General features: G+C 37.5%; 2 protein-coding genes and 1 long non-coding RNA gene across 5 annotated transcripts; 1 reads left to right on the forward strand and 2 right to left on the reverse strand.

Annotated features, from left to right (window-relative positions):
• Window positions 1–321: 321 nt before the first annotated feature.
• LOC125222256 (uncharacterized) lies at window positions 322–2,870 on the forward strand. 3 transcript variants are annotated; one of them, XR_016128992.1, is made up of 4 exons: window positions 322–437; window positions 582–1,740; window positions 1,944–2,088; window positions 2,377–2,870. It is a non-coding gene; the product is annotated as an uncharacterized LOC125222256 (long non-coding RNA). The 3 variants fall into 3 exon arrangements; XR_007176508.2 differs by having other exon boundaries at window positions 418–459; XR_016128991.1 differs by lacking the exon at window positions 322–437 and having other exon boundaries at window positions 444–1,740.
• Window positions 2,871–3,293: 423 nt separating this feature from the next.
• On the reverse strand, window positions 3,294–6,593 carry LOC125222255 (uncharacterized). Its single transcript, XM_048124771.2, has 2 exons — window positions 5,808–6,593; window positions 3,294–3,725 (listed from the first exon to the last, which is right to left on the reverse strand). Exons 1-2 carry the CDS (start codon window positions 6,339–6,341, stop codon window positions 3,639–3,641), a joined length of 621 nt encoding a protein of 206 aa, XP_047980728.2. The 5' UTR covers window positions 6,342–6,593; the 3' UTR covers window positions 3,294–3,638.
• Window positions 6,594–8,296: 1,703 nt separating this feature from the next.
• On the reverse strand, window positions 8,297–11,969 carry LOC125185142 (uncharacterized). Its single transcript, XM_048081634.2, has 10 exons — window positions 11,824–11,969; window positions 11,592–11,702; window positions 11,442–11,507; window positions 11,178–11,345; window positions 10,957–11,070; window positions 10,564–10,635; window positions 9,931–10,014; window positions 9,704–9,804; window positions 9,325–9,409; window positions 8,297–8,933 (listed from the first exon to the last, which is right to left on the reverse strand). The coding sequence occupies exons 1-10, from the start codon at window positions 11,905–11,907 to the stop codon at window positions 8,547–8,549; spliced, it is 1,272 nt and encodes a 423-aa protein (XP_047937591.2). The 5' UTR covers window positions 11,908–11,969; the 3' UTR covers window positions 8,297–8,546.
• Window positions 11,970–12,462: the final 493 nt, after the last annotated feature.

Below are 12,462 nucleotides of genomic sequence, written 5' to 3' on the forward strand. Positions count from 1 at the left end.
TCATACTTTTTCAAAGATAAACTAATAAGAAAATAATTTATACTTTTTAGGGTGAACGGAGTATTAAATAGTTAAAGTAAAGAGGGAATAATTAGAGAAAACCATCTCTATATTATCATAAGATAATTGTGGATGAATTAAAACTTTATGGTTTTTTTACTAATTTTTAAAGTTGTTATACATACTCACATTTTGACCGTTTTTAAAATATTTTGATGACTTATGGTTGATAATACCAATAATAAGAAATAAAATTAATTGTCCAACGTATATGAGCCCACAATATACAAATTCATCAAGATCTAAAAAATTTAATACTCGAAATGGATAATCCCACATAGACTGAAATAAATATTTATATACTATAATCGAAAGAAACCCTAAAGGCTAATATAAAAGCTACTCATCTTCTTCACTACCGCCTCTTCTTCAATACGGTATTTCTCTCTTTTATTTCAAGTAATTGTTTCTGTCAAACAGCTTTAATATTTTAGCTCCAAATCACAATACTACTCTAGCTACCATATTTTGTTGATTCTTTATATGTTGAATCCTAATTTATTTTGTATATATAAATATAGGTGAGTGGTAGCATATTCTCCAAAAATAATGGTGACATATTTGATTTTAGCGTTGCTCGATTGGGACGGAGGAGTAATAGATGGATCTTTGTGTTATTTTGGTATGGGAGGCATTGGTAAACTATATCCAAGAAAAAGAGTGCTGAATTTTGTTCTGGAGGAGTGATCACGAATTGATGATACGAGTCTAGGCCTAACTACAAATCAGCCAGTTGGAGTTGGAATCTAGGCATCCACCATTATAGAAGAAGAGGCATCCACTCCGGCTTGTCATTTGCCGCCTTGGCCTCGGCCCTCTCCTTCTCAGCCTTTGCCAAAATGCCAAAATGCTGCAAGCTCTCTCACCCTCGCATCATTTTCAAGCATCACTCTCTTGGGTGACTTACGCAATTCCAACAGCCTCCTCTCACCGAGGGGCCTCCCACTCCCGCCAATAGCCAAACGCACAACTGAAATCAGATTACACATTGCACAATTTCAAGATTTAATTGAAATCACAAAACCGAAGAAGAAGAAATCTAAGAAGAAATCTAGGCATCCACCGTTATAGAAGAGGAAGAAATCTAGGCATCCACCGATATAGAAGAAGAAGATTGGGACTTTGAGGAATCATGATGATCACGGAAGATTATGAGTGGGATATCTCCCAAAGTTGTCCAACCGGGTGTTGCACAGGGCTCTCCACGCCATGGCATCTGCGTTCCATTGTTGCGCCTGGATCCAACGAGCCTCCTGCTGTTCTTGGGTCACCGGCAGTTAATTAGTAGTTATTTTATTAGTGCAGTAGTGGTTATTAGTGGTAGTTAATTTAGTAGTGCATTAGTGGTCCGAGATTCCCGATGAGCCTCTACACATCCAGGATGTCGCACCGTATATGGAAGGATGAAGAGGAGGCTACTGAGCATGAGGTGAGCGAGAGCAGCCGGCCTAAGAGGAGATGTCCAGTTGGCCGACCTTCTAGGGACGACAGATATAGCTGCTGAACAGCCTTCAGCTTGATCAGTGGGAAAAGATGCAAAAATAACGTGAGGATAATCAGCTATGGAGGGCCCAACAGGAGTGGGACGCAGATATAGCACCTGCAAGCTCAAGGAGACGCGGAGGAGCAGGCCTTCTACCAAGCCTACTATGCAAGGCCCCCACCACCGTCCGACTAGAGGTATCCCACACCATCCACTTCTCTTCAAACTTATTCAATGTGAATACACCTCTGCCATACGTTAAACTGATGTTTTAAATTGGTGTGTGATAAAATAGTGTGTAGTATTAATAATAGTAGCATTATGATATTGTAAAGTTCTGAATTAATCAGTTTGAATTTATATATTCGTGCTACGAAATTCCTGACTATTGATTGTGTAGAGAAAAATTGAATACGAGAAGGTTGGCCTCATGCATTAATTTTGTGCATTTGCGGTTGCACATTCCTCAGCTTTCTGGTTCTGGAGACCTTAGATTGGGCAGAAATTTTTTGAGAGAGCGGAGACGAACTTCAGCCCCCTATAAGGTACCAAATGCCGTTACTTCTGTACGTGCTACACAAGTATCATGATATGCTAATGTATCACAATCGTACTTGTGATCCGACTGGTCACTTTAATTTAAGAGAGAAGAACGTGAGCGATCTCTGACTATATATGCATCTTATGTCTAGAATGCCAGAATTAGATGATATGCATCTGTTTACAATATCCTGTGTATCCGGTTTAGTTTTTGGTTTTCCGTGTTCCTAACTATTAGCTTGAAAAAAATTCGAAATGGTAACTAACTGATTGCAAATTTCTTATGAATGAAGGTTTCCACATGTGAATCAGATGCTATTGTTGGATGTAGTCTGGAATCCCTCGGTTGAAAGGCAGGGGATATCTTATCCGTTGAATGGTAGATCGGAAAGCCATTGGTATTGGCGGCATTGGAAAAGGAGAAGAGGAAAACCCTTTCACAACAACCGAAGGCTTGGGGCGCTTATGTAGTGACACATGTACGCGCCCCATAGAAATCGGTTCCAAGCCTCAAAGGTGGCTGTGTGGGTCCTAAGAAAAGGGTTGTGTCTCTGCTCAAACAGACATCTCGTGTTACACTTGAGGAGATTAAGCTCAAGTTTATCGATACTTGATCGAAGTTTGGACGTGGCGTTTCCAGACAACCGAGGAGGAGCACAAGTATTACGGCCCGGTCAACGCCTAAACCTTGAGTGTGACAATTGTACAATGAAATATACTTGCATCCTTTTTATTGTCATCGAAATATAGACTAAAATATTCTTTTATGCCAACTGTTACTTATTCATACTCTTTTAGTAATTCTTACCTAATCAACATGATTTCCTCACTTCCATATTTATCATCTACACTACAATTCACTGTAAACTCCCTCTTAAAATACTGCATATTTGACTTTTGATTTTGTATTTTCTTCTATCTTGTCGAATTGTTAAATAGTTGTTCTTTCTTAGACATATGCTTCAAAAGATGTATAAAATTAGTATAAAAATTGGGACTCACACTTTACTATTTTTTCCACTCATTTTCTTAAAACTAATTTCAATATTCTCAAACTCTATATTAAAGTGGATTAGTAGTATGTTATACCAAAATCCAATGATAAAGTAAATTTTAACAGGTCAAGGGTTTAACTCATAATGGTCACATGGTAAATAAAAACCACTGTTGATTGTCTAAAACAATAAAAATAAAAAGGCATACCATGATATAGCACAACTCATAAAAGGAATAATATAGTAGATCAGTTAAGTAGTAGTGAGAACATGAGTAATATAATTGAATCAATCAGATTTTATAAACTTTATACAAGAATACAAAATTTGCAGAAACCCCTCAAACTCATGTTCTCTAACTCATCTCAATTTGCCTTCAACTTTGTGGGAATTCACTTTGTCAATTCTCCATCTCTGTCTCTCCACAAAAATTTTCTTTAAATATTTGTAGAGAGAAAATTAAAGGAAGAGATAGGCACAAATCTCTGCCTCTTTTTCTCCACAAGAATTTTCTTTTTAAGTATTTCTAGAGATAAAATTGAAGGAAGAGAGACCATATATCAGACGCTGAGACCGTCGAATCCACACTGCTTGTATATTAGGGATTGCTTTCTTGGGCTAATGGCAATTGTGCAATCTACCGATACCTATAATAAAAAAAAATCAATTAAATTAAAATAGATCCATAACATAATTTACTGGTGGTTTGATAAAATATTTAACTCACCTAAAAACATACTCTTATAACTACTTTTCGCACCATTAAAGTCAAATCATCATTCCAAGAATAAATAGAAAACTTAATAATGTAAAATAATTAATTATATTAAATAAGATCATCTATCAAAATAAATAGAAAATGATAATAATATAAAAATATTTCAATATTAAATAAGACAATTAATTATTTATTGTTAAAAAATTTACGAAAATGCTAGATGGGATATTTTTAGATATGATTGAAATCTAAGAATATTATTTTGTCCTTTTACACAATAGTCCGAATTTGAGAGACCAAAAAAAATGTGTCAAAATTTCGAGGGACCAACAAAATGAACTCAATAAAGCTGGCTAAGACAAAAGCTGTCGACGACTTATGTTGCAAGAAAATTGAACTTAGTGTTAAATTGAAATGATATCTAGGCCCACATGGTTTCCCACTCTAAATTAAAATAAGGAGTAGTAGTATAATAGTAGACTTATGTAGCATAGTAGATTTTTTAAATAATTAATAAACTCCAAAACACACTATTTGCATATGCAAAATTATTGCATGGTACTACAGTATTACACAACATATGCATTGTACGTACTACTATCCATATATTGATATACTCTATTTTTATTTTTCTAAGTTGACCCTCTCTAATTCTCAATTGGAATTTATAAATCCATCTTAATTTTTACAAAAATCAATTCTTTCAGCTTCATAACACCTAAATTTCCAAAATTCTCAGTTTAAAAACTCCAAGTCTCAAATTCTCCATCACATTTAAGGATTGGGACAAAATGCATTACTTAAATTCCACCAAAATCGATAAGTGTGTATAAAAAAAGTCTATAGTGAAAAAATAAAAAGAAAACACAATGACAGAGAATTTGACTCGAAAGAAACACAATGAAAAAGAAAAAGGGAAAATCATACACACGCTCAAATAAGCGTATCTTAGCAATGTGCGCAAGCTAGCAGACTGGTACCCGACAAAAGCATAGGAAAAAAAAGATTCTTTTAAAAATACAAACCAATCCAAGATACACATTCCACAAATTCCAACAAGCAAAAATAGAATTTTAAAGAAAACGAATGGTCTTGTTTTGAGCTTATTATCCATAAAAGAAAAAATTGTTTGTCTCCTAAAAAATATCGTTACTTATTTTTTCTCCTAAAAAGTTCAATTTTGTTGACTTATATATAGTGCGACATAGTACTAGTAATTAATCAATGGGGCAATGAATTAATTCACCAAATAAAGTAAAGTTAACAGCACAGCCAAGTCGAAAAACTACATTAAATTAAATTCTCGACGATTCTACGACCAATAGTGCGACAGCTAAGTCCCAACCCGAATGATTTGAGTTTAAATATAATTGATTCTCTAATGTACATGACTCCACAAGTACCACAATTTCAAATAAGCAAGTGAATTCACCTCGATTGATCCATCAATTAGTTTGTTCGTCACATAAGCATGTGAATTAACTCGATAAAATTCACCGCAAGTGAACTACCAAAACCACTAGACGATGAAACACGACTCAGTAAACATTTATTCTTTAAACTATACATCGAGAATGTTCGAATCCACCCGTAGGTAAATAGGCAACCATCATCGATCATTTAAAACACCAAAAACCAAAGAAATTCCATGAAATAGCAAAAACAGTAAATATTGCAATTTAACCTAGCAAATAAGCAAGTGAATTAAAATAAATAAATATTCCCTCCGTTCCCGACTAGGAGTCACACTCTGACCGGATACGGGTTTTAAGAAATGTAAAGAAAAGTTGGTTGAAAAAGTTAGTGGATCATGGGACCCATTTTTTTATATTAGTTTTATAATAAAATGTGAATGAATTGAGTTAGTGGAATGTGAGATCTACTTATTATTTATAGTAAAAATAAAGTGTGACTCTTAATTAGTACGGACCGAAATGGAAAAGTGTGACTCTTAATTGGGGGCGGAGGGAGTAATAATGAGCTGGAAAAGAGTGAAGGGAGTGATGCTAACCTGCACGCCGGGGGAGGTTAACCCGAGGATCCGGATCTTCGCCCCGCCGTCTCCGACGACGCGCAATTCGACCCGATCGTTGAGCGAGGCGTCCCTGAGCAAATCGGCGGCGTCGGCCTGCACCAGGCTGACCCGATCGACGGCGATCGCGACCTCGACGCGGCGCACGGTGTGCGCGGGCTGGTAGAACGCGGGGACGGCACCGCGGCCGAGGGGGATGCCGCGGTACATGACGGTGAATCGCGACTCGCCGTACTTGATCCCGACCTTGTTGCCGTTGGAGGCGGCGAAGAGCAGGCGGATGTCGAGCGAGACGGCGGAGCCGCTGATGCCGACGTACTGGACGGCGACCTGCTGGAGGTCGAACTCCGGCTTCTTAGGCTTGAGCGCGAGGACGACGACGAGCGCGACGGCGAGGGCGAGGAGGGCGAGGAAGGAGAAGAGGAGGAAGAGGCAGCAGCAGCAGCCGCGGAGGGAGGCGGAGGAGGAGGGGGAGGGGGGGTAGTGGTGGCGGTGGTGGTTGGAAGAGGTCATAATTTAGGGATTGTGATGTGGTGAGGTTTTGATTTGGGGGAATTTGGGGAAAAAGGAGGCACCGCCCACGGCGGTGGGCGCTGCTTTTGCTACTTTTTTCGTTGTATCGAATGTGCGAGCTCTCTCTCTTCCTCTTCTTTGCTTGCTTTTGGAGTGAGAGAGTTGCTTTTGAAGAGAGAGAGTTGCTTTTGAAGAGAGAGAGAGAGGATCTTTGCGTGAAATGTGGAGAGAAGAAGCATGTGATAGTGAGCGAATCGGTGTTTAGATGAAAAGTGGAGTTATTAATTAAGCTTATCGCTTTACTTATTAGGAGTATTAATCTCTTTATTAATTAAGCTTATGTTGTTAGCTAAATCGAATTTGTGAATAAGCGCGAATTATGTTACCAAAAATTGAAGACTCGCCAAATAACTGAATGATATAGATATAAAATTTATGCAATATTATCTTCATTAACGAAGAATGATTTTATTTTAGGCTATTTATCAAAATTAGTCTTAAAACTATTTTAGTGGAATACTTAAGTCTTTTTCTATGACAAAATAGATTTCATTTTCTATTAATAAATATTACAATTATTTTTTCTACTCTCGTATGGTATCAATTTTAAATTAAAATATGTTATTTAAAATTAAGACTATATTTTGTATACCGAAATTATATTATTTTGTGAGGTAAATAGAAAAACATAAATTAGAGATATAGAAAAATGGAGTATTTTAGTATTTTAGAAATGAATTGTCTTGGAACAAATTAAAAAGAAAATTGTTGTATCAACTGAGTATTCGAGTACATATTAAAATAATTTATAAAGTCATAATAAATATTTTTTACTTTCTTAATATGATTCAAATTATTTTAGAAGCATTTTAATATGATTTCATTTACTTACTTGTATTATAAGACATTATGATAGTACTACAATATCATAGTTAGATCACGGAGAATAACAAGTATGGGTGGGGATTCGGTCGGTTTGGTTCTAACCGAACCGATTAGTCGGTTAACCGAATCCCATTTTTTCCAAAATCTAGAACCGGAACAGCACCCTTTGTCGGTTCGGTTCCTTGAGGAACCGATCGGTCCTAACCGAAAGGTTCTTCGGTTCCACCAAAGGAACCGAATGAAAGAACATCGGCGTGGAGAGTTGGACAACAGCCTCGTCGGAGAGAGCAGCGGTGTGGAGAGGGCAGCAGTCTCGTCGTCCCCAGCGCGAGAGAGAGCAGCGCAACAAGGAGAAAGCACCAACCTTGTCGTCGCCGGTATGGGAGAGAGCAACGGTGTCAGCGTGCTACGAGAATTTAGATGAGAGAGGAAGATAAGTCAATGTACCTTTATCATTATGGGATGTTTAAGTTATATGCTAATGCTCCATATTATCTAATACGTTAAGTTCTAAATTTTAATAAACAAAGTAGTTGTCATAAGATTGGTTATCTCTCTGATTTGTGTATTCTCTTGTCTAAAATGCATACAAATTATGGGGACATAGAGTTTGAGTTTATGAAATTAAAATGAATCTATAAAAAATCAAAATTAAAACACTAATCGGTTCTTCGGTTCTAACCTTTCGGTTCTCGGTTAGCACCGGAACCGCCTAAATCCTGAACCCACTAACCGGGACCGAACCTTAACCTTATTTTTTCGGTTATCGGTTTCGGTTCTCGGTTAGCACCGGAACCGCCTAAATCCTGAACCCACTAACCAGGACCAAACCTTAACCTTATTTTTTCGGTTCTCGGTTAACCGATAATCGAAACAATAAGGTTCGATTCTCGGTTAACCAAACCGTTTCCCCACCCCTAATAAGAAGCATTTCAACTAAATGGATTATAATTCATTTCAAGTCATTTGGAAATGCAAATACGAGTAGTAATTAATCAAAGTTCTGCATCTTCGGTATGTCACAGAGAGAATATTTTGAAACCAATACAGTGATATATGACCACACAATATGTTGCAAATGCAAATACCTATTGAAAACTCTAAAGCAGAAATGGAAATCTAGAAATTCAGTACAATTACCTTTTAATTCTAAGTTTCATGGATGAAGCAATGTAGATAAAGAAACTGGATCCTAAGCACCAGATTACAACTGACCTAACATCCTAACAACATAAAACACCGAAGGCAAAATACGAAAACAAAATGAAAGCAAGCAGAAAATTCGGCGAGGATACCTACTCTTCCTTCTTTTCTAGATATCTACTCTTCCTTCTTTTCTACAGGCGGACTATTACCTGTTTCTAGTTTTTCTGTTTCATCAGCCCTTCGTCCGTTATCATCAACACCCAGCACATCATCCATCATATCATCCTCGGCAACATTTATATCTTCCACATCATCTTCATCTTCGTTATTACTTTGGCCAGGAATTATTCTAGTCTTAGGACCATGCTCGAGCTGATGGGTCTCCAGCTCTTTGTCCATTGTCTCCTGTAAGTTAGCCACAGTATTATTCGGTCTTCTACCTTTCCTCCCGTTTTGCCACCTTTCCAGTTCCTTGTCCACATTTGCAAGATGCTGCTCCAAAATCTGTTTCTGATATTGTGACAGTTCCTCTCTCCTAGCAGATTTCCACTCTTGAAACATCTGAGACAAGATCCAGTAGAAATAAATGGTTCGTATGAATTTTTCATATACTTGGATCACATATTGTCCATCAAGAAAGTTTGTATGTACTACTACATAAAAGTAATAGAGTGTTTAAGTGAGAGCTTATTTGCTTTCGAGAACAGCGTATAATTTGTCAGTGCTTATAGCAACATTTTAGTGTTTTGGCAACCATTTTGAGAAATACTAACCAAAGGAAGTTATTAGGAGGCTGCGTTTTTCAAACATTACTTAACCCATAGACATCCAGAAACAAAGCTTCCACAAACACCCTCCAGATCCAGTTTGAAGATTAATAAGGAAAGAGCTGCGCTTTTCAGTTAAACATGATTCTGGTTTAGCCTCATGGAGCAAGGTGAGATGAACTTACCTTTTCCTTCTGCTGCTCAGTTGAAGTTGCATCTTGATCCAGAGGTTTGGAAAACGAGTAATAGATCGGAGGTTCAGCCTTAGTCCTGAAAGATTCACAACAAGCACAAGAAATAAATAAGAAACGTCAGAAACATATTAAAATGAAATTCTGTGGGATGAACCAAAATCCAAAACAGAAATTTGGGTCATTAAGCTGCTTCAATTTTCTGCACATAAACGAACACTTATCTTGAACTTGATGTCAATAAAATTGTGAATATGGACACTTGTGGACCGAAAATAGAAATAACCTGTAAAATAGTATCAGTAAAGCATGTTAGAATTTTATGATTCTTAAAGCAAAATAAGCAACTAAGATTCATTCAGAAATAATATACCTTATGAAATTTCCAAGTTTTTTGTGGTGCTCACTCCACCGAAGAAACAGCAATTCCATGTTCTTTTCCTGTGCTTTTGCAGCTATTCGTGCTCTTAGAATCTTAATAGAATACGGCAAAGTGTGAAATAACAATAATCAGAAGTTGAACTCATGGCATGTAGCTATTCAGTGGAGAACATAAGCCTTCATAGAATAAATAGCATCAGCATGCAGTGAGGAACATACCAAATCTCTCTTCCGTTTTTCTGCAATCTGTTCACGTTCTTGTAGCCTCAGTTTTTCACTCTCTTCACGTGCACGTTGCTCAGCCTACAAAAGAATATGAATTCTTAGTCAAATGTAGGAGGAATAATATCTAGTTTCCAATACAAGCACATGCTTTTTATTTGAAGTTTTATGCAATTCTCAATAAGGTTAGTGAACAAAGAAAAGAAAAAAAAACTCCTTAATGTAGTAGATTCAAATTAGTCTGTAGAGGTGAAATAAATATCTGCAAGGTAGGTACCATATGCTTCTTTCTTTATTTTCTTCAATTAACAGACATTCTTCAAGACACAGAAAAAATGAATAACCTACTAAAAAGTGGTAGTAGGTTAACACATTTCAAAATCCCTTTCCTTTCCCATGTAAAAGTGTTTGCTCACATTGATTGGTAATAAACGAATACATCCAAGTCCAAGTGGTGCTTATAACTCAAGGGATCATTAGTGTCTTATCACTGTGTTAATAGTATAAGAAAATATACAATATAAGCTAGTAGTAACTATGTAAACCTCATGCACCCTAGTAATCTTACAATTATTTGCATGAAAGCAGACATAAAGCAAAAGGCAAAGGCAAAATTAACATCAATCTCACCCTTTTCAGAGAATCAGATCTCCTCATGTATGCCTCCGTGCCTGATCGTTGCACGTCCTCTTTCCTGAACCTCTGAAGGTGCATCAAACAATAGAATATCACAATTCAGGTATTAGTTAAGTTAGCATGCTAATTAATTGTTGAAGAATGATGACAGAATACAGAAATTACAAACAAAGGCATCTATGACCGTCTTACTACGAAAAAAGATATTGCATTAACACTGTTGGTAGATCGAAACCAAATAACAAACTCTGGAATATATAGAAACTCCAGAGCAATACAACCAGAGAAGAGCAGAACTATGAGCAAGTAAAAACATGGGGTACGTGCAACTCTTCAAGTAAACATGAAACGAAACACTACTGAGAGTAAGAAACAGAACCACCATACCTCTAACGTGCCAAGAAGCTGGCCAAGCATCCTTTTATTCCTACTCACCAGACTAGGGTCCTCATCCTTAGGCAACACCCTCGGCACGTGCTCAGCAGGAGGGATTTCAAAGTCCTAAACAATCACACACAAATGAACACCTTGGAACTTAACTACACACAACTAAGACTAATTAAATCCACAAATTCAAACAAAAAGTAGTACTAGTTCTAATGTACTACCATTTTCGACGGCCGCTGATCACCATCCCTCTGAGACCAATTAGACTGCTTTCTCTCACCCTGGCTTCCATTGGTATTTACAGCCTCTCCTGCATCAAATGCTACTTCTTTCTCTTCCACCTCCGTCGCAATTTCAGAACCTTCCTCGATTATCTCCCCCTCCTCGACCTACAATTGGAAAATTAAATACACAATTTATGCTAACAGTCGTCCATCCCAATTCAAACACCAAGCACTAAAATTGCAGTTTTAGAGGATTTTCACCTTCACAACAGCTGAAGAGAGTCGCCTTTTTGCTGGAGGCTGGTCGTCAGCATCATTCCTCTCCGCCTAAGCAATGAACATTTAGCCGATTGTGACACAGCTCAGGCAAAATAAATAGACAGCCACAGAGAGTAAGAGAGAGAAATTTACAGGCCGAACAATGCCACGCCGACGGCTGCCATTGGCGGCGAAATTGCGCGGTCCGGCGCTCGTTAATCCACCGCGGCGAATGCCCCTGGGATCTCGTAGCCGCTCCGTGATCTGTGGCGCCGAGGAAAATTAGGTTTTCGCGCGGAGATTTTGATCAAAGGAGAAGTTGTTAGGTTTCTGTGAGCAGGTGTATCGCATCGATACGGTCGTGTATGTGAATACAAAGATGTACCTCCCGCTGTTGGCGGCGGAGTTCGTCGATCTCTTTCCGAAGCTCCGCCTCCGTCTTCTCGGCCACCACCGTGCTTGCCATCATGTGTGTGAGAGAGACACTGCAAAACCCTCACAAATCAGCCTCAATGTCGAATATTTTTTCTATTTAATTATTAGTAATATTATTATTAATATAATACTATCCCTTCGTCCACGAAAATTAATCTCATTTTGCCATGATGTAAAAAAGAAAGCCTCATTTCTAAAATCAAAAGTTTATCTCTCATATTTTATCTACATTACAAACATTAATATGTGGATATTACTCCCTCCGTCCCCCATTAGCAGTCACAGTTTGATCGGGCAAGCGTTTTAAGAAATGTAAAGAAAAGTTGGTTGAAAAAGTTAGTGGAATGTAGGACCCACTTTTTTATATTGATTTTTATAATAAAATGTGAGTGAAGTGAGTTAGTGGAATGTGGGATCTACTACCATTTATAGTAAAAATGAAGTGTGACTCTTAATTGTGGATGGACGAAATGAAAAAGTGTGACTCTTAATCGGGGACGGAGGGAGTACTGATTTACATTATAATTTTACTCTCTAAATAATCGGAACTAAACACGTGGCATGTCAAATTGGGTGATTATTCTTGTTT

This window comes from Salvia hispanica, chromosome 1, assembly GCF_029641045.1.
Source record: "Salvia hispanica isolate PSC_SH4W2 chromosome 1, Shi_PSC_v1, whole genome shotgun sequence".
NCBI lineage: Eukaryota > Viridiplantae > Streptophyta > Magnoliopsida > Lamiales > Lamiaceae > Salvia > Salvia hispanica.

Bases quoted from the DNA above. Each gene is read 5' to 3' on its own strand.
- LOC125185142 (XM_048081634.2), bottom strand. From the start codon at position 11,907: ATGATGGCAAGCACGGTGGTGGCCGAGAAGACGGAGGCGGAGCTTCGG. The intron at 11,703-11,823 runs GTACATCTTTGT...TCGGCGCCACAG, and splicing joins TCCGCCGCCAACAGCGGGAG to ATCACGGAGCGGCTACGAGA. The intron at 9,805-9,930 runs GTATGTTCCTCA...TATTCTATTAAG, and splicing joins AAAAACGGAAGAGAGATTTG to ATTCTAAGAGCACGAATAGC.
- LOC125222255 (XM_048124771.2), bottom strand. From the start codon at position 6,341: ATGACCTCTTCCAACCACCACCGCCACCACTACCCCCCCTCCCCCTCC. The intron at 3,726-5,807 runs GTTAGCATCACT...TTTTTATTATAG, and splicing joins TAACCTCCCCCGGCGTGCAG to GTATCGGTAGATTGCACAAT.